The sequence below is a fragment of the Heterocephalus glaber genome, unplaced genomic scaffold (assembly GCF_053883595.1).
Source record: "Heterocephalus glaber isolate CG9 unplaced genomic scaffold, H.glaber_assembly_v1.0 deba00001444, whole genome shotgun sequence".
NCBI classification, from domain to species: Eukaryota; Metazoa; Chordata; class Mammalia; order Rodentia; family Bathyergidae; genus Heterocephalus; species Heterocephalus glaber.
The window spans coordinates 30,982,359-31,004,146 of record NW_028258297.1 but is presented as its reverse complement, the minus strand read 5'-3'; the positions used below and the strand labels follow the sequence as shown (position 1 = coordinate 31,004,146).

Genomic DNA, 21,788 nt, shown 5'->3' with positions numbered 1-21,788 from the left:
CCATTCCCCAGTCTGTGGGGTGTTATTAATAGACTAGGGCAAGGTCACAAGGAAGATGAGACAGAGGTAAAGAATTCAAAGCCTTTCCTGACTCTAGCTTATATAAGCTTAGAAATAGCAAGGGTTTGAACCGGACGAATTGGAAATAAGCATATTTTTTCATTCACTTGCTTCTACAAAAAGATTTCTGTAAGAAACTCATATTTGCACATTATTTCTGTGCTTTTTAATTTTGATCTGGCAAATAAAGTGGTGGCAGATTTTATTACTTGTATGCTTACAAAGGTCGGTACCCAAACTATGATTCAAGCCTTTTGGAAAGCTTATGAACACGTAGTGACCAGCATCCTAGAGCAAGCATCCACGCGTGATAAAGTGACACTTGCGTTCACTACCGGTCACTGACAGGACAAGCAGAAAGAGAGGCCTCGGAAACAGCTCCCCGGGGCTGGCTGCTGCTGGTTGTCCAGCGCATGCGTCTCTGCGATGTTGAGCAGGCGCAGATCATGGCGGGGCGTGGGGCTCAGGCTGCAGACTCCTCCTGGGCACCTTTTGCTGACAGGGCTCCAACACAGCTCAGTCCCTGGAGAGTCCATCAAGCCTCTCCTGCCCGCGTGCCTGTCTCCACGGTCAGTGCTTGGACGTCAGAGTGAGTGTCGAAGACACTCGGAAGATCTGGGGGAGCATGTTACTAAGTTGATAAAACATTTCTTCGGAAATGCTCTGCAAGAGGTAAAAAAAAAGTTGTACTTGTTACATCTTCATTAATTTTCAAAATTTTTATAAGGGTTCTAAATATGGATCTCATTCTAGATGTGGCTTACGATATGTGAAAAATCTTTCATGACTAATTTGACTGTGTGGCTAATGGACTGGGCTATTTTCTGGCTCATTCCCCCGACCAGTAAGTCTGATTGGTAGAAAACCCCTAGACAACACCAGTGTGATTAGTAATAAATAGCACTAATTCTGCTAAACTCTACACAGAATACAGAATCCTTTTCTGCAATGTCCTTCTTATGAACACTTCATTATCTATATAACTCAAATGCGGACCAAAGGGAAGATGCATTATTGGGTTTGGGAGTTAAATAAGAGATCCCTTGGGTGGCAGACACTGACGCTTCTCACAATAAAGTGCCTTTGCAGCATCCAAATACTTCTCTCCTTATAAAGTAAGAGGCTGCCGACACTGTGATATTTAGGAGTGTAGGGTAGTATGCTTGGCTATATCTAGGAGGAATATTGTAAGAGATTAAATTGGGGTAAGATCTATTCAGGCAACACACCTGCGGTACTAGGAATTGTACTGTCCTAGAAATTCCTCCATCCCACGAGGCCATTTCCATCATGAAACCTAAAACATAACAACACACTTGCTGCAGGATGAGTTTCGGACTCCGATCGCCAGTCGCTTTTGAGAGAAGCTGTATTTGTATCGTGGGGCCTTATGTCTTGACTTTGAGGTAGCCACTTGCCTGTGGGAAAAGCTGAGCCTGAAGGACACATAACTTACAACTAATTTTCCAGGCCAAAATGTTCACAGTTTTATTAACACTCTCTTACTTACAATTTCTCAAGTCCCAGTTGGGATTCCTAAAATGAAGCTAAAATGGGCTATTAAATGTTAGTTGAATATATGTCTCCATTTTCTAAGAAAATAAAAAGCAGCAGAGAAAATAGAAAAAATAAAATAAAATAAAATAAAAAAGCAGCAGAGAGCAATCAAAATCAGAGCAAAATATAAATAACATCCAAATACCCTTGGATTTCTTTCAGGAGGCCTGAAGACTTGTTTATTTTGTGACTGGATAAGATACACTGAGAGTCGGCTATAAAATATCTAGTCTGAGACAGATAACTGACTGAGGCCCAGATGACAGATCACGTCCTTCCTTCTGGGTTGTTCTGCTTTTGACACTGGGGAGGAAGGAGAGGTGGTGGCTCGTAGACACAAGGGTGCTCACCTTTGACACACTTGAACACCAGTTCTGCCCTTCTTAAGCACCAGGGGATAGTCATTTCCTAAACACAAAAGCAAAGCAAACCATATAGTTTTAACAGAATTTTGTGAAAATAAAAAATGCAGGCAGATCTGTACTTGTCTACACTGCTGGCTACCCAGGCTGTGAACAGAGCCAGGCAATTATGCGCTAATTCCAACTGGATTCGCTTTGGCTTTCAGATACACAACTTCTGGCTGTTACACTGTACTTGAAAAATGCAAACTACAAAAGCCTACGAAACAGTAAAATGAACAAGCACAGCTTTACAATTTCTCAGATCATTAATTTAAAAGACAACCCTAAGTGGTACCTGCACCACTTACATTATTCTCAAAGTTAGTGGGAATAATTCTCTGCAATCACAGAATATTTGCATAAGCAATGACATAAAATGTTTTCATCGTACAGTGTTATTACAAAATTAACAGGAATAAGTATCCCATCTTTACCACCTAAAAAATCCAAATGCTTTCATTTTACTATGTTCCCTTCTAATCTTCAGCCAAATGTGCACACAGATGTTAAGACTACAACAAGTACTCTTTATAATTTTTCATGAGTATGCTATTTAGATTCTGTTTCTTTTTACTATCATCAGAATTATTATTCCATATTGAAATGCCCCATAATTATACCCATAAAATATGTTTATTATTTCATTATGACTCCCCCAAGCTTTTTGGGTCTAGGGATTTCTGAGGGCTCCAATGAGCTTTTATTTATGTGGATTGTTTTTTGTGGTATTTATTCCATCAGAATTAAAGCTAAAAAGTAGAAAAATATTAATTTCATTGAAAAGCAACAAGGGTTAGCCAGTCACATGGTAATATAAACAACATATCTTAATTAAAAAATAACTTTCCCAATACAAAAAAAATTTAGTAAGAAGAACAGTAATATATCCTTTAAACATGGTAATCCAGTATTTTATGGTCTGTGTCTCATAATTCTGGTACCTCAAGTCTCTGGGTATTTGTTTCCACGACTGGTTGTTTCTGCTGGTTCTCATTTATTGTGTCTCATTTCCTTAAGGGTGTACTTATCTTTCACTCATGTTAAATATTTTATTCAAGAATCATATGTAGGAATAAATACTGAAGTGTAACAGTAGTTATAGTACTTTAAAATATTACTCTCAAACATGTTTTTTGAAATGCAATAGTAATAAGCAGAATCAAAGAATGATTACAGCTTACAGTATTTTAATGAAGCACACACATACATGCATATATATATCACTGCTGACAGCAACGGGTCTTATAACCCACAGAGTAATCTATGGACACCTTCTATTGGCCTTCTAGTTACTGCAGGCTGAGGTCAAGTCTAAGCACCACTGTCCACAGCAGGACAACTGATGTAAACCATCAGCACAGAGCTTTGGAAGGGCCAGCCTTGAACACATAAAGTATAGACTGCCCCAAACACTGAAATCAGGATGATTCTAGTGATGATGAAACAAGTTAGAATGGAAACAGTATATAGGAAAAAAATAATCAAGTCTAGCAACAAGACTTGATGAATCTTCTAATTAAGTAGATGGGGGAAACAATACTTCGACTGTCCATTTATCCAATGATCATCACATTTTATCCATTAAGGCCATGGTTTTTTGTATGTGAGTGGTTAACACAACAATATCTATGAGACAGACTAATTCACACTCGTCAAAATGATGTGAATTAATGACAAAGTTTCATCGATGCTATTTAGAGAACATACTAAAATACCAATTCATAGCAGCACCTTACACAGCTTTGAAGTGACAGGTACACTCTAAACACCAATTTAATCCAGAGGACACACTTTAACTCAGTGCTGCTGTGCAACACAGGAATCTGAAGGAAACGGCAGAGAGCTACATGTTCATGGATACACACAGACCCCATCCCAAGATTAAGGCACATGCTTGCCAGTTTTTTATCCTATCATTTTTGTCTCTGATGAAAAGCATCATGTTTAAATAAAAGATGGCTCTGGGTGTTTAGAAGAGGTAAACTAAGCATGAGAAGTCCATTAGGTCATGAGAAGACACGGCTAAGCAAAGGCAAAGTGACTACATCTTCCTGATGAATCTAAGGGAATGAGCCACAAAAGACACCCATTGATAAGGGTGCTAGCTGGGTCTTACACAACTCTGATTTTGGAACTGAGGCAGGAAATTGGGGCCTGATGCTATACTTCAAATAATACATGGGCACTGTACACAGAGCAGATTTTAAAATGGAAAACTGAAATTAAAATCTCAGTTCTGATGATAACTGGGATACTGTGTTCTAGCTAAAGTTAATGGCTGTATGTTGACCACCCAACCTGCATGTTCAGGTTAAGCAAAGACTGAACTGTGATAATATTTAACAAAGGGAATGAAAAAGTCACACCCACAAATAACAACATGACTATATTTCACAAACAGAATACAATGAAAGAAGACAGATGCAAGATCATCTGCAAAACCATGCCTTTTGGAGGTGGAACTCAGGGTCACCCTTGCGGATGAAGGGATCCGAGTGACTGGAAGACAGCACAAGGTGGCCTCTGGGGCTCTGCTCCATGATCTGGGTGCTGGTGACACAGGTGTTTAGGTTGTGCAAATCTGAGTCAAATACTTGTGTGTACTTTTCAACATGTATTATATTCCAATAAAAATGAAAAACAAACATTTTATTAATAACAACTACAAAACTAAAATCCCTAAGCTCCCGGTTATTTCACAAATTAACCATACACATAAACAAATAAGGAGCTTGGGATTCTTGACTGGCAGATTCACTTATCTATTAGGTGAGACTGACTCCAACACAACAGTGTCTTCAGATCATAAAGATCTACAGAGATAAAACTGGTGTCTTCCTCCTTGCTGGTAGGGTATTTTTGCCTTTTCTTAAGCTACAAGTAATTCTACAGCTCTAAACTACCATAGGTAGATGTTGTACACACTAACATGGGGCATCTGTGTCCAGAAACTCTGTTTGAGGAGGAAAACAACACCTGCAAATGCTTCGGGATTCTTCACAAAGGCTAAAACACACATTACCTCTATATCCTGTGCAATGTCATCTGAGTTTGTAGAATAAACTTCTTGACCTTGAATGGATGTTAAAATACAACAAATGGGAGGATCACAGCTCAATATACTTTTGTGAATTAAATTGGACACTTCCAAAACAAACTTAATGTTCTGCAGCTGGCTGTCCCAATTTAAAACATGTAACTTTTGTGACATTGTGGGAGAGGGAATGCTAGTAGTATCAGATGTCTGGAAGTAAATCTGAACCCAGTGACTTTTGGAAACACTGCTTTTGAGGTTGTTTCCCACCTACATAGGACCATTTTTATAAACTGGCTAACCAGGAGTCCAGCTGCAAGAATGTGTAGATGCTTCCTTGTGGCAGGAATTCATCATAAATGTTGTTATTCCCCAAGACCCTTTTATAGATGGACCAGTTGGTGATGATAACTTCACAGCAGTTGCACATTTCTGATGGAATGAAACTCTAAAGCTACAGTGGAAACAAAACCGAAAAACATGTTTGTCCGTCTCTCCCAATGCTGCTGGGTATGGTGAGTTCACAGAAGCGAGTGGAGTGGAGAACGAAGAAAGGGTGGCTCCAGATTCTAATCCAAACAATGAGTCTGGTGAATGCACCAGACCAGATCGCAAGCAGGAAATAATCTGAAATCATCCTGTCTCAGATGGAACTGCTTGGGTACCTAATTTAACATAAGTACTCTTGTAAGATAATGATGTACATTGGGACTCACCTAAAATGTAAAACATAAAATCTTTATACTACCCTCTATGGTATAGCTTTACACAGGATTTTTTTTTTTTTAACTTTGGTAAATACCTTAATAATCAAAGATCAAATTTACTTCCTGTACTTAGCACAGTCTGTACTTAGCAACCATCAATTTTGCTTTTTTTTTGGTACCGGAGATCAAACTCGGCACCTTGCACTTGTGAGGCAGGCGGTGGAACCACTGAGCTAAATCCCTGGCCCCAATTTCGCTTTTTAAACTATTTCCTCAAAACAACCATGCCCGAGGTGCTGGAAAGGGCTCTTCATCACCCAGCTGGCCAAAAGGATGGATCCCTACCCATTGGCTTGAGGCTTTTTTGATCCTCTAGCAGCCTTGAAGCTGAATTTTAGTCTTTGTATTATTTCTATAACTCTAACCAGCCCTCTAACCAGCTTTTATATGGCTGAGGGAAGAAAGGAGGGAAACAGTCCTTGAAAGAGACTTAAAATTAAAAATATCAAATAAACAGGGCCAGGGATTTAGCTCAGTGGTTCCGCCACCTGCCTTGCAAGTGCAAGGTTCCAAGTTCGATCCCCGGTACCAAAAAAAAAAATCAAATAAATTACAGTACATAACAAAAAGGATGAGTGAGTATGTCACATCTTACCTATAGAAGTCAGTAACTGTATTATCTGAAAAATATCTTGAAAAAATGTTATGCCAGCTGGCTTCCTCCTATCATCTAGCATTTCTTTCCATCACTAGTTAATCCACACTCAGAGAATGCAAACTCATTTTAATCTTAGGCTAAGCTAAACACAAATGTAGAGTTAAATGCTACATAAGCTGAAAATGGAGGAGGAAGATTGGAGGGGGTGGAAGAAGAGGAAGGTAGATACGTTATCCAAAACTAAAGACTAATTTGGATTTCTTGTTTACTTCATTGTAGAACAATGCTATAATTCTCTAAACATGAGTGGTTAAGGATTGATCATTGTTTTTTATTTTGAGAAAGGGTTTTGCTCTGTAGGTTTGAGGCCAAGCTAGCCTCAAACTCATAACACTCCTCCTGTTTCAGCCTCCTGAGTGCTGGGATTACAGGTATGCACCACCATTCCCGGCTGTTTTATGTCACTCAATTCTATTAACCAGACGAGAGAGGCAAAGTCCATTAGTCTAAAGGGGTGGGGGTTAGAATGTGAAGTGGATTATGGAAGAACAGGAATATGCAACATATATAAAATGATGGGAATCTTCTCCCTTCTTACCTCTGACATATCGTGTACCAGCAAGAGAGGAATACTGATTGTTGTGAGGTCATGCGTGCAGCAGACTTTGAGTATGTTCCGGAGGCCCATAATGGCAGGGTCCCGAGCAGTGATGTTTCCTGATTTCACATTGTCATCCACACAAAGATGGAAAGCAACATGGACTTCTGAGAGATTGGAATGCCGAGTTATGTAAAATTCTCCTGTGAACAACAAACACCATCACGTATCCAAATGCACGAATCACATTCGCTAGTGGGCGTAAAGATAACAGCAATGGGCAGTCAGCGCATGGGCCTGCCAAGGTGCATCAGGAGCCCAGGCGGGGCGCAGGAGGGGCTCATTTCCATTCCCTAATGCTTGCGAGAAGGCACTAAAAACACATCGGCAATTTTTCAAGAAGTCATAAGTTGGCATTGAAGTGACCACTGAGCAGCAGCTAAATCAAGCCAGCACAGACACTAAAACGCCACACTTACCATGCAAACATAAGTTGTGTGAACGTCCTAAACGGGCTCCCCATCTCAATGTGTGGGCTGTCGTCTCTGCCCATGGGTGGCTCAGGTGAGGTCAGAAATACGGGGCCTTGATCTCTTCCTCCCCGTCAGTGCTTGTTCCACCACCCATGGCCAAGTGTTTCAGTTCTATTGCTAAAAACTCACATCCGAGCACCGCTGCTGCCCTCCTGCGCGTGGCACTGTCTCTCACCCAGGTTCTGCTGTGCTCTCGTAACTTACTCCTCTGCTCCTACTCTCACCCAGCTATAAACACTTGCCTCACTGCTGGCCACAATGATTCAAATGCAGCTTGGGCCCTATCACTTCTCTATGCAGACCCCCACAGGCTCGTTCTACATTAGAAAGGAGCCCCATTCTTCTCAGTGCCCACCAGGCCTGCAGGACCTGGCCTGGTGCTCCAGCCTACCTCTCCAGCATACCCTTGCCGCACCCCCTCTTCTTCGCTCTAGTCACAAAGGCGTCTCTTCAGCTCTCTCTCCAAACATCTGGAGCTCACTCCCAAACCAGGGCTGCTCCTGGAAGGCTTCTCTCCAACATCCTCACCTGGCTGACTGCATCAGTCGTGGCTCAGACCAAACTTCACCATCTCAGAAAGTTCTGCTCTGGCCATCAAATCTGACACTGGACTCCCACATACACACAGACTCACTCACACACTCTTTCATGTCATTCTGCTTCATTTTACTCTTAGCACTGAAGTTTTTATTCGCATGAGATGTGATCGAAAAACATGGTGTTTACTTAAAAAAATTTATTATAATTAAAAGCACATTGCCACGAATTCCCCTCAAAATCCTCCCTCTGGCTTTGAAGGCACTTATCCTGTTGCTCTTGCCACTTTCTGAAGCGGTTCTAGAAGTTCTTTTTTGGAGTGCCTTTAGTCGTGCTGCTGCAGCTGCCTACGTGTACTGCACTGATTCAAAATGTTTACCTTTCGTGGTTATTTTGCCTTTGGAGAAGAGCCAGGCATTGCATGGTGCCAGACGCAGCGAGTACGGTGGACGAAGACACACTGCAATGTTACTTTGAGCTGCCTTTCTGTACAGTGCTACTCAGCAACGGCAGTCACCACATTTTTTATCACACCAAACAAAGACATAAAAGACTTCTAAAACTGCTCCAGAAAGTGGCGAGAATGGGCTAACTGTTCAAAGTGAGAGGACGCATTTTGAGGGGGATTAATAGCAATGTGTTGCACGGTCATACATTTCTAAAACTCAAACATTCACCATCTCTTTTGACCACACCTCCACTCACAGACAATCCCTAAAGAGATGACGGTGCGCGACCCATGACCTTGGGGATTTTGTCCATCTTGTTAAATGTTCCATTTCTAGCACAAAGAAGGCACTCAGCTATTGGTGAATGAATGAACGTTTTAGACTAAATGCTGGAGCACTGTTCTCAAACTGTACAATCCATGGTTCTTACAACCACTCTTTATTTGCCGCAATAGCCTAGAAAAACATCATCAGTTTTTATTTTCTGGAGCTTCTGTCAATATAAATAAAATATATAAATAATATGTTTTTAGCCATGAATCCTTATGAAACAGAGGGCACTCAAATAAGTAACCCAAAGATACAATTCAAGAAAAACATGAACAGAATGGTCCAAACCCAAAACTTGAACAAGGAGGGAAATCACAGCGATCAGGGTAGAAATTAACGAAACTGAAACTAAACAAATAAATACAATGAATCAACAAATTGAAGTGCTGTTCTTTGGAAGAATAAGCAAAATAGACAAATCCTTAGTCAAACTTAACCACAGAGGGAAGCAAAGACCTACACTACTGCACTGAGAAATGAAAAAGGCGAGATCACAGTGGACACTGCTGAAATCCAGAAGGATCTGGGTAACTACTATGAAAAACTATACTCCAACAAACTGGGCAATCTTGAAGAAATGGACAGCTTCCTGGACACATATGAATTACCAAAACTGATCCAAAGAAGATATAAAAATATCTAAGCACTCCAATCATAGACAATGAAATTGAGGCAGTAATAAAAAACCTACCAACCTACACAATGGGGAAAAGATTTTTGCCGGCTACTACTCTGGCAAAGGACTAATATCTAGAAAATATCAAGAACTCAAATAATCAGACACCCCCAAAATAAGTTTCAATCAAGAAATGTTCAATATCCCTTGCCATTAGAGAGATGCAAATGAAAACAACACTGAGATTCTATCTTACCACAGAAAGAATGGCTGTCATCAAGAAATCAAATAATAAAATTGCTGGCAATGCTGTGGGGAGAAAGGAACCCTTCTAGGTTGGTGAGAACGTAAACTGGTATAACCACTATAGAAATCACTGTAAAGATTCCTCAAAAAACAAAAAATTGAAATCATTTGACCCAATTATTCTCCCACCGGGAATCTTCCTCAAGGAGGTAAAGTCATCATATTATAGTGAAGCATGCATATTCATGGTTTTTTTTGCATGCATATTCATGTTTATGGTAGCACTGATTCATAGTAGCTAAATCTTGGAAGCTGCCTGTATGTCCACTGACAGAGGAATGGATTTTTAAAAATGTGGTATTTATACTCAAAGGATTACTACTCTTTCATAAAGAAAGATACACTTGAGTCATTTGTAGGAACATGGATGCACCTTGAGATCATAATGTTAAGTGAAACAAAGCAGACACACAGGCTTAAATATTGTATGGTTTGTTATATGAGAACCCCAAAGTATAAATAAATTAAAGAGCCAAATAAAAGACAGACAATAGGAAGCAGGGAGATAGGTCTTTTGCAAATGAGAAGGGAACTGAGGGAGACAAGGGGAAGGGGGAGAGAAGGGGACGTAAGAACTGCTGCATCATATACAAGTACCAACTACCCAAGACGAATGTATTCATTATGTACCACAAACATGTACTCAAAAGGGTATGTTTTACAACTCCACTTGTGTCGCTGGAAATTCTGGATGTCCCTGAGGAAAGCTTTGCTTGCCTCTGCTCCTTTACATGAACCCTGGCCTCACACGCTCTGTGTACGCTGGCTTCAAAGACATTATCTGAAGGTTTTACTTTTAAGCATGCTGTGTCCGTACATTTAAAAGTACTCAATGGATGCTGGCCCCATGCCTGACATTTCTAGTTACTCACACAGATGTGTAGCTGTATGTGTAGATGTTTCTGAAAGGCCCTAGACAAAGGCCTTTTTTCTCCTCTTGCTCCTTATTCTTTTCAAATTTGAATGAGATAAGGGAATTGGACAAACAGAAAAAGTAACTGAAGACCGAACAGTGATAGAGATGCCAGAAAAGAAAAAGCCTGGATAGAAATCACGTAAGGGAACTGTGTGGTGATGAACAGCACTGATGTTCTCAAGGAGGCAGGTGAGACACAGACTGCCTGCCAGAGGCGACACTACCATTCCGGGCCCAGGGAACGCTGCACCTCCGAAGCTCCTCCCCGGAGGGAGGTCACAGTCCCACAGCGAGCCAGGGTGACTAGGAGCGCAAGTCAGGTGCTCCTGTCCCCAGTCTGGCACTACTTTCTTCGACCTCAAATGACTCCCTTCTTGGTCTCACTTCACTCATTCATAAAATGGAAGCCAGTCCACAGCGGGCAACAGCCCAGCCAAGCAGGGAGGAGCAAAGGCTGTTAAGGAGATCTGGGCCCCAGCGCCTCAGGCGGTGGGGTGTGGGCAAATCAGTTCAGCCTACTGCGTTACTCTGCACACGACCTGGGGAAACAATGCCCGGCTGCTTCTCTTACAAGGCTGTTGTCACAATTAGATGAGAAAAGTGTGCATACTTAAGAGCATGAGAAAGTAAACTACTATTGGCTTAAAAGTATAAAAATTCCTTACAATTTAAAATAATTTATGGGTTATAGCCTTTTAAAATCACCTATAAATATGTTTATTATGTAGGTGTTCTTTAACTAAGTGGAACTTCAGATGCTAGTAGTATATCTAACTGGGTAATTTAACATTCCCTTTCTCTCTCAGACTTTCAGACTTGTGACATTCTCTCCATCTGGCACTACAAATGGTACTAACCTACAGGATTTTGGGAAAAAAAAACAAAACAAGGAAGGAAATAAATACAGAAGAATTAAGTTTAAAAAACCACATATTGGTACCTCCAGAGGAGTAATGAAATCGACATGTTTATAAGGCAGCCACAAAATATGGATGATTTAAGTTATGGATCTATGAAGAGGAATACAATAAATTCTTCACTGGCAGTATTTTTAGGTGGAGCGGAGAACAGAGCTTCCAGTCCCACAGAGTGGAGGAAACAGTGTGTGGCGATTCTAACGTTATCCACCAAGGTAGGCCATCTGAATGTGGCAGGAAATTCGGAGGCTGATGGCCACAAACTGACTGACTGGGCCCGACGAGATGAGTACCACAAATGGGCAGGATATTTGCTCAAAGTAAATACAATGTGACTTAAACATCAAATAAGTGAGGAAGGAAATGTGAGGAAGCTACCTTAAAGGAGCACAGATAGACTCTCAAGAGACAGTTATTTATGACACTACAATTTACTACTGAGTTTAAAAGACAACCTTCATCAATCACACAAACGGCCCTGCTTGTTATGGCCTGTCACACAACTGCTACTAGGGGTCGTCAGAAGGAATTCAATCAAAAGGGAATCCAAAGACTGAATTCCAGTTCTTAACAACATACCCTACAAAATAATAGACACGAAAGAAATGGAAAGCAGGAGGATGTACGGGGAGTGCAAACAAGATTCTAAATAAGAGGATCCGTGTTCTTTCAGCAGGCTCAGCTAGTCACATCTCTATGTACTACCGCTTACATTTCAGAAGAAAAATGATCCCTTGATTTATTTAAGAAACTTAGAAACAGAATATATGAGAAGATCTGAAATGGCAAATAACCATAAAACTTGAGCAATTTTTCATGTATGGATCTAGAAGTCATCACTAGTATAAAAATACTGACATTGGGAAAAAAATCCATGAAAGCATATTATATAGGTACAAAATGTCTCAAAGTGATACACTGGCAACCATTTCATGATGTACATAAGAATTTGTGTTTCATATCTATGACTTTAATGTATGTGATTACAGGAAAGTAGTAATGTAAAACAAAGTTGTACTTGCCAGGTAAAATGTTTAAATAGTTCCTCTCAGCACTCTTCTCGTCACTCGCTCCATTTTGGTTCCCGGAATCTATTCATGAGATGATGCACCAAGAAAGAACACGACAACTTGTAAAAACACATCACCACCACAATGTTCAAAACAAGCAAAAATTTACCATGAGCCTCTATAAGCCAGGCACCCTGCTACATGCTTGCTATATATGGTCTCATTTAATTCTCACAAAACTATAACCAAAACCGTGAGGTAGATACTATTAGTACTGGCTTTTGTTTGTTTTTTGGTGTTGAGGATTGAACTCAGGGCTTTAAGAATGCCAAGCATGTACTCTACCACTGAACTACACACCCAGCCCAATGTTCACTTTATATATAAGGAAAGAGGCTTAGACAAGCTAAGAGATGCACAGATAAGAGATGAGACCAGGCCTTGAACCACATACTCAGGTTCTTAATCCCATGGCCTTAAGCACTTAAGATGTGCCAATACTGTAGTTCTATCTGGGAGGTACAGGGCACTAAGCTAACTACACACAAAACAACTTCACTAGATAGTTGTGGTGTGGTGACCCTCATTTTTAGCATTTGAGTCAATGCTGCTGATATAACTTGTTCGGGACTACAAATAAATGGCTTGTAGCACCAGGAATCACTTTATATTCAGCCTGTTCCTGAAATTTATTCTTTACCATGGTGTATGAACAAACAGAATTCCTATTAAGGAAGCAAGAGAGTTTCCATTCATAATTCATTCCCTTTTCCATGTTTTGATGAGTAATACTGCGTTTAATAATACTATGAAGATGGCTATTTTATTTTTTAAATAAAGCAGGTTTTGAATTTTTATCATGGACTGTAGAAATATATGAGTATAACCACAGAAAGGAAACAATAGGGTACTTTAGAATGAACAGGTGCTCATGTAACAGGATGAGAATAATCCTCATATAAATAAACGTGCAGAATAATAGGCATGAACTGAAATGGAAGAGTTGGGTAAAGCTCTTCTATAACACGCAGGTTCACTTAGGAAAGTTTTCTTTTATAAACTAACTTGCTTTACTGACTCATATAAAACCACAAAGTACTTGCTTGAACAAGAACAAAATACCATGGTCCACATGCACTGACTTAACCATATGTGGTTTAAAAACTTCCTGTCGGGGCCAGGGATTTAGCTCAGTGGTTCCAGTGCCTGCCTGGCAAGTGCAAGGTCCTGAGTTCGATCCCAGGTACCAAAAAAAAAAACAAACCCAAAACAACTTCCTGTCATTTACAGCATACTTTCTATCTTGTATGAATATACTTAATCTTCTACCTTCTCCCGCACCTGTCATGATCTTAGTCTTCGTGCTTTCCATTACAAGTACTAGCAGTATTAATGTTAAAATGTTTATGAACATACCATGCTAGGTGAATGAGATGGAGGAAGACGACACTAGAAGAGTAGGAGGGCACACTGAAATTTCCTGAAAGGTCCTTTGTTAGGATGTACTGCTGTACTGACTTCCTAACCCTCAGCCTGGCTCTGACACACACAAGGCAAATCGCCACAGCAAACCCCCAGTGACCTTTAGCGAAGTACAATCTGGTAGAGCTGCTGCAGACAGTAACTGCTAACAGTACTGAAATCATGAATGTACGTGCCCTGTCCTGGGATCTTTGAGGAACCCACTCTACACATATGCTTGCTGCGCACACACATGCGCCCCTCGGATGAGGGGCACTACTGCACAGTGTGCCCTTGAGTGTGGAATCTGAACCAGCTGCGTGCACAGACAGGAGAACAGGGAACTGGGCTGGCAAAGGAAGAGATGAGGTGCCGGTCAAGGGTGCAAAGTTTCAGTTACAGCAGTGGCATGATTTCTGGAGATCTAATGTACAACAACACTCTTTCGTGTGTATGAAATTCGTGAAGAGGGTAAGTGTTCTCACCACAAAATCATAAGGTGGCAACCATCCGAGGTGACAGGTGTGACTATCTCAGGGGATTCTTTCACAGTGTAGATGTACACTGAATCATGGAACCGTATACATTAAAAGCATATCGTCTTCAATTGTCAAATATACCTCAATGCACTTTTTAAAATTTCCTGTAAATTTTCAGAGTAGTTGGAAAGGATTTTACACTACAGATAAATATAGAAAAAGCAGGCACTCAAGGACATAGAAATTTTTTTAAAAGAACAACCCAAAACAAGTAATTAACCTTATGCTGCTTATATCAAAGAAGGAACACATAAAAAGCATATATTTTATGCTTCCTTTTTCTATATGATTTCAATGCCTTCTGCAGTAATAATTATGTCATTCTGAAGATATAGTACTGAAATTTATTTTATTTTTATTTTAGATGCTGAGAATCAAACCCCATATAACCCAGCCTGTGTATCAGGATTTAAGAATTCTTTTTACAGGGCTAGGGGTGTTTCTCGAGGGTAGAGTGCTTGCTGGTGTGCATGGGTCCCTGGGTGGGATCCCCACAATGAGCACACATACAAAAAAAAACAAAGTGAAAACACTGGTTATCTCTAAGGATCCTGAAAAAAACTATCCAAAAAGGAAACTAAGAACAGAATTCAACCTTCTGAAGATCTTAAATTCAGTTCCTAATTCCCTTCTTCCGACTTGCACAGTGTAATTTTCTGTGCGACCGCACTGACCGCCCACACGTCATGCCAGTCATGCCAGGGACTGGTGCAAGGACCAACCTTGGTCTTTGGCTTTGCCGCTGCGCTGGGTTCTAGCATAGAGCGCCACCTGCTGAGCGACTTCCAGCTGCTCTTCAATTCGGGGGAAATGGAAGTCCGTGCACTCTTGGCAAACTGTGGCAAAATCTAAGGGACCCAAGACACAGACAAACTTCTACATGTGAACTATCAAATATTTAGCATCTGTTTACAGACAACAAGATCAAGGAAAGATAGAAAGTACAACTCAAGAGTATGATTTTTAATAATCATACGTTAAATTAGGGCATTGTAAATTTGTATTGGTCAGAAACATGTTTCAGTCACTCAAAAGAGTGAACAAGGATATTTTAATATTATTCCAAGTCTTCTCACAGATGATTTGATCATAATCTACCCCCCAAAATGCTATAAAATACAAGACATTTCTTATAGTTAGGAGGGGAAACTAATTCTATTCAAGCTTCTTTGAAAAGCAGCTGTACACTTCAATACTTTTTATGTATTAAAAAATTTAGAAATAATCATAAAAACTGAGTTATACTAAGAGGCAAGGAAGAACTTTAGTACATTTAAGAAGAAGACTATTTAAAAAAGAGACAAAGGAACTAAAATTCACTGAGCCAGGATCTGCTTCTAAACTGAAAAACACATCTGTATCTTCATTATTTAGTTTTACCCTGAAATAAGGATCCTATAAGAACACTATATACAATGTAATTGAATTTTAAGAAAAAGTAAGGGCCGGGGATTTAGCTCAGTGGTTCCACCGCCTGCCTCGCAAGCGCAAGGACCCAAGTTCAATCCCCAGTACCAAAAAAAAAAAAAAAAGTAGAAAAAGTAAATTCATGAAGTAATTTAATGAAACAGGAGTGTACAATGTCCACTCACCTCTCTTAATACCACTGTATGAATTAATTCGATTGTCCACCAGTAACACCAGGCCACAGAGTGACGTGGAGTACAGAGATAGTGCTGTCTGGAGCCGGTGCAGCTTCACACCACTGTGAAGATTTCTTTTATGCTTACAGAAGTCTAGCATATCTGCCCTCAGCAACCTCAAATTGTGCATGGTCTTCAGCTGGGCTCCTGGAGAAAGAGGCAACAGTCCCAGAAAGATATGTAAATGGCTACAGAAATGCAGAAAACCCAGATTCACATCTCTATGCTAATAGTCCAGATAAAGCCGTGCTACGAATCATAATTTAAAATGGGCTTTATGGCTTCCCATTTTAAGAAATATTATAATTTAACCTATTTTAAAAATATAAGCTAAAACGGTAAACTTATAGCCAACAAACTATTCAGGCAAAATCTGGAATGAAAAATAACGTGCATATACATTCTCCACACATTTTAGGGATCTTTTTATCTTACAGGATCAGTCTCAGAAGTTACAATAAATTGTAACTGTAGAACCTGATATACTTACCTAAGTGAATGGTAAAACTTTCTTCTAACTTCCTCTGTTCCTCATAAATCCTTTCAATTGCTTCTACAGATTCTCTGAATAGACTTGGCTGAACTTTAATCTCCTCACTGAAATTAACAAAATTGATATGCTTTTCTCTGTGTATTTGTCAAAGACTTTTCTTAAAGGAAAGCAAACTTCATAATGAAATAAGAGAAAACAGAACAGCTGAAAGTAGTGCTTAACTTATTTCTAAACTGATCCTCAACCCACAATAACAAGACAGACCACAAGCACTAACAGGTTCTAAAATTCCCACTTTTTCTTCCACTTCTTCACACCAAGTAATGCAGATTCCTCTTCTCAATCATTACAATATCATTTAACATATCACCATTTAAAATTTCACAGTGGTCTGAGAATGAGAAAATGAAGTAACTGACTTATTACTTAAAATCCCATTATGTATATGTAAAAATATATAATACATCTTAACACCAGGGCTAGCTCTAGGCAAAATGAGAAAACAGATGGAAGTGATAGCAATAAAAATTAACAAGCCAAATAATATAATGAAAAGGTGAAGTTCATTTTAATGGATACATATCCTCTATTTTCTATCATTTCCTGTTCTTTTTAACCTCCAGCAATCTCTTGCTACTAAGTGATCTCTCTCTTTGCTCTATTCTCCTCTTTGTACTTCCCGAAAAGGTTTCCAAAGTGGAGCTAACTATTGAATTCAAATTTCAGGGTATGCCGAAGATGGTGGAAGTCTGTAAAAGTCACCTACTCTATTGACTAAATTTTGGGGTTAATCCAAAGAATCTCATTAATCTCACTGACTTTGTTAGTAAATATGGGAAATTTAAACTGAAAATAAGTATACATTAATATTCCCACCTTAGGATATAGAAAGCAACAAAAGAATGTTATTTCCACTTTAACAATGAGGAAAAGCCAGAAAATTTACAAAATCATAACTTTTCTGGAGGGCATCAAAGATCTGAAGAAAAAAGGGAACAAAAGAAACCGCATTCCATTGTGTGGCATGCTGCTCCTGGGACAGACAGGACATATAAGCAGTTTCATTTCTGTCACAGCATGGCCTAAACAGGTGCTGTCATATAAGGGAGTAAAAAGAAATCTGCTACAATTTTGATAATTCTTGAAGGCCAAGTATGGGCTCGCATGCCAATTTACAAGGCACAGGTCCAGGCACTTGCAAACTCTATGCCATTTGCTCCTACCAAGTGCTTCCAAGAAAAAACGGGGGACAGGAGACACAGGCAGAGGTGCTGAGAATGCCCATGAGGCCCAGATGTATGTTGTCTGCCAAAGACTGAAGCTGGACAAAGACAACATAACAGGTGAGTAGGACAGTAACCTTTCCCTGTCCCCATGAGGCTTGCACCAAGTAACAAAGAGCAATAATCTGCTGCCAGGAGAGAGAACAACAGCATGGAGGGGGATCCGCTCCGGCACCAATACAGCTTGGTGAGCTCTACGTAGGATCCCACCTTCCAACTCAGGCACAGAATGGTGTTAGACTATTATTGCAGAAATGAACCCTGCTGGGATACTGAAGGTACTAACTGGTGCAAACCCAACTCTGCTCAACTACTGATAGATAGGGTTTGCACAACCTTCCCACTTAGTGCCTATTCGTTTCTGCATACAATTACTATTTATTTCAGTTTCTTCTAATGTGTACAATATGTAGCCTTCAGAAGAAAAGAAGAGGAAGAAAGGAGGAGAAAGAAGGGAGAGGAGGAAAGACAACCTGAAAAGCAAAGAGGATAAAAAAACAGTATTAAGAGATAAAGCAATTAACAGAAACAAATTTAAAGATGACCCAGATATTGAGTCTAAAAGAAACTTTCAAATAATTGTGATGAATTTGTTAAAAGATTGGGTGGAGAAGGCGAGTAAGACATAAGGACATATAGGGAATTTCAAAAAAGAGAGAAAACAACGGAAATACTAGACCTAAAAGACATGCTATCAGATTGATGATCACTGATTACAATTATCCTGATGCCAAAACCAAATAAAAACTTTGTAACAAACTAGAAACCAACATATGGATATATATCATGTGTATGAAATAGTATACCATGACCTATATGTAAAATCTAAAACTTCCAGAAGTAAACATAGAACGTCTTCGTGATCACATGATGTGATAAGCAAAGATGTCTTAGATAAGACACAAACTATTTAAAAATTGAAAAACTGGCATAGCACAGAGAGTTTTGAGGGTACTGAAACTGCTGTATGATACTGCCATGGTGAATACATGTCACTATACATTTGTTCAAACCCACAGAATATGTACCTGTAAGAGCAACCATGAAAGACTTTAGTTAAACATAATGTCCATTTAATGTAGTGTCTCTCTCTCTCTCTGTCTCTCTCCCTCTCCCCACTGTTTTTTGAGACAGGTTTCCCTATGTACTTCAGGCTGGTCTTGAACTTACTATGTAGTCCAGAATGACCTTGAACTGGTGGTGATCCTCCTGCCTCAGCCTCCCAAGTGCTGGGACTACAGGTGTGTGACACCACACTTAGCTTGAAATGCAGGTTCTTAGTTGTAACCAACATACCATTCTGCTGGGGAATGTTGAAATGGGGGAGGCTACATGTATGTGAGTCAGGGGTACCTTCTTAATTTTGTGAACCAAAAAATACCCTGAAAAACAAATCTTAATTTTAAAAATTGCTGAGTTGCACCTAATTAAAATGAAAAACTTTGCTCTCTGAAAGATAGTATTAAGAGAATGAAAAGACAAGCCACAGAGCAGGAAGAAAATATTTTAAACATATTTGTATATGTAATATATAACAAACACACAACTTGATAAGGAGAAATATAGAGACAAAGACAGAAAATTAGCACATGAAAAATATTCAACATTATTACCCATCAAGGAAATGCTAAGTAAAATGAAAATGAGCAATCATTACAAAACTGACTAGAATGGCTAAATAGCAACACCAAGTGTTAATGAAGACGTGGTGCAGCTGTAACTCTCATATCTGGTGGGGGAATGCAAAGCTGTACAGCTGCTCTGGAAAACTGCCTGGCAATTTTTTATACAGCTAAACATGCACCTAGTGTTATGGTTTGGGTCTAGATGTCCCCTCAAAGCCTTACGCGGTCATACGTGGCTTTTTCAGAGGTGGCTGAATCTAGAGTGTGTGATGCTGGGATTAAAAGTGTGTGACTACTAAATCAGTCCACTGATTGGTCTGGCACTGTAGTCTGATAAGATAAAAGGGGAGGAAGATGCTGTTGAGGTCCCTGGCGCTGCTGCTGTCTTCCGCTACCATGAACTGTTGGCCCCCTGCCATGTGCCACCCTGCCTTGGAGCCAACCAACTGTGGATGGAAACCTCCACACACTGTCCACTATATAAACCTCTCCTCCTTAACTTTGGGTGTTGGGTTCTCTGCCTCAGTAACAAAAGAAAAGTAACTAAGACACCTACCACGTGGCCTGGTGTTAACATCAGAGAAATAAAACACGTCTCTACAAAGATCTGTACATGAATGTTCACAGCAGCTTTACTTATAATTGCTCAAATCCTGAAATACTTGAAAAATCCATGACCAAGTAAATGGATAAACAAATGACAGTATTACTGAGTAATAGAAAGAAAAGGAAAATATTGATACTTAGAACAATATGAATGAGTCCCAAGAGTACTAAGCCAAATAAAAGAAGCAAGCTATTAACATACAAACTGCATTATTAAAATACAGTTTGATTCCACTTATATGATCCTCTGGAAACATCAAAACGTGAAAACTGCCTGATAGAAATCAGACAGGCTGGCAGGAACTAGGAAGGGAGAAAGGGATGGCCTAGAAAGTGTAAAAGCAGAATGCTGAATCCTGATTGCAGAGAAGATTTTATGACTGAGTTTGTCAAAATTCACCAAACTGAATACCTGAAATGGATGAGTTTTACTTTACGTAATTTATTCTCCACACACCTCACTTTTGCATATAAAGTTCTGTGGAAAACAGGTTTCCACTCATTGAGTAAATATCTACCAAAAAGGAGGGCCAACTAGCGAAGTCACCGTAAAAACATTTTTCATGGGAATATTGAGTTTTTAGAAGCAGCAGCAGCATTTACACAATGGGCTTGGTCCTACGTTCTGGATTCCTGAAACCAAAGCCACTGAGGGATAACTTCTGTAACAAGGGGCTTCTGTAGGAAGGAGCTCAACTTCCCTAAACTAGCGGCTTTCACTTTTCTGTCTACAATATACTGTATGTATTTTACATTTTGACTCAATTATTAATTTATACAAAGTCTTATGCATAATGTACTCTGCTATTTTTTCTCTATTTCAGTCTACTCCTACTTTATTCTGCTATTTCATTGTTATTTTAAAAAGATTGATTGGAAAGTAAAGACTCTAGAATGGTTCCTAGAAGACTGCAACCAAGGGTCTGAGGAAAACATCAGTCATGTAAAAAGATTATAACAGGTACATAAAAGGTGATTAAGGTACTAGATAAAGAGCTTAGCAAACATCTACCCTCTGATCCATAAACATTTACCAAGCATGTCTTACTGAGCTGGTGTCAAGAGCTACACCCTTGGCAAGGAGCTGCTATACAATGGCTGAAAAAACACTAGACATAATTCTTGCCTTCAAGGCAAAACAAGTAGGAGAGACTAATGTTATATAAATAAGAGACATTTAAAAATGTTTACGGCATATACTAGCATATTGTGAAAATAGTTATTCCTGTGTTCTCAGTGCATTTTTTTTTTTGGTACCAGGGATCGAACTCAGGACCTTCCGCTTGCAAGGCAGAAAGCAGAACCACTGAGCTAAATCCCTAGTCCTCAGTGCATTTTTAGTTGAATATACTTTAGGATTTGAAAGTGGAAATCTCAAACATATGAGGATGCAGCCAGGAAATAATACAGCCCTGTCAAGCTCTAAGGCAGTGTGTGAAACACAATATATTTAGGTCATGAGTGTCACACAAGATAGGAATTATGAAAATCATCTATACTATTTCT

At 39.6% G+C, this 21,788-nt stretch overlaps 1 protein-coding gene across 4 annotated transcripts in view; it reads right to left on the bottom strand.

The window, feature by feature from the left end:
- Positions 1-245: 245 nt before the first annotated feature.
- Positions 246-21,788, bottom strand: part of Ferry3 (FERRY endosomal RAB5 effector complex subunit 3) — a 34,369-nt gene continuing 12,826 nt past the window's right edge. Inside the window, exons 7-14 of one of the 4 annotated variants that reach the window (XM_021248069.2) lie at positions 16,766-16,872; positions 16,225-16,422; positions 15,355-15,480; positions 12,645-12,713; positions 7,019-7,221; positions 1,968-2,025; positions 1,290-1,478; positions 246-723 (exon numbers count right to left, since the gene is read on the bottom strand). In XM_021248069.2, coding sequence (XP_021103728.1) covers positions 1,315-1,478; positions 1,968-2,025; positions 7,019-7,221; positions 12,645-12,713; positions 15,355-15,480; positions 16,225-16,422; positions 16,766-16,872 — 925 coding nt within the window. In that variant the 3' untranslated portion in view covers positions 246-723; positions 1,290-1,314. Of the gene's footprint in view, positions 724-1,289; positions 1,479-1,967; positions 2,026-4,390; positions 5,721-7,018; positions 7,222-12,644; positions 12,714-15,354; positions 15,481-16,224; positions 16,423-16,765; positions 16,873-21,788 lie in introns of those variants that run through there. The other 3 variants (XM_004869365.4, XM_021248071.2, XM_021248070.2) reach the window with 3 other exon arrangements.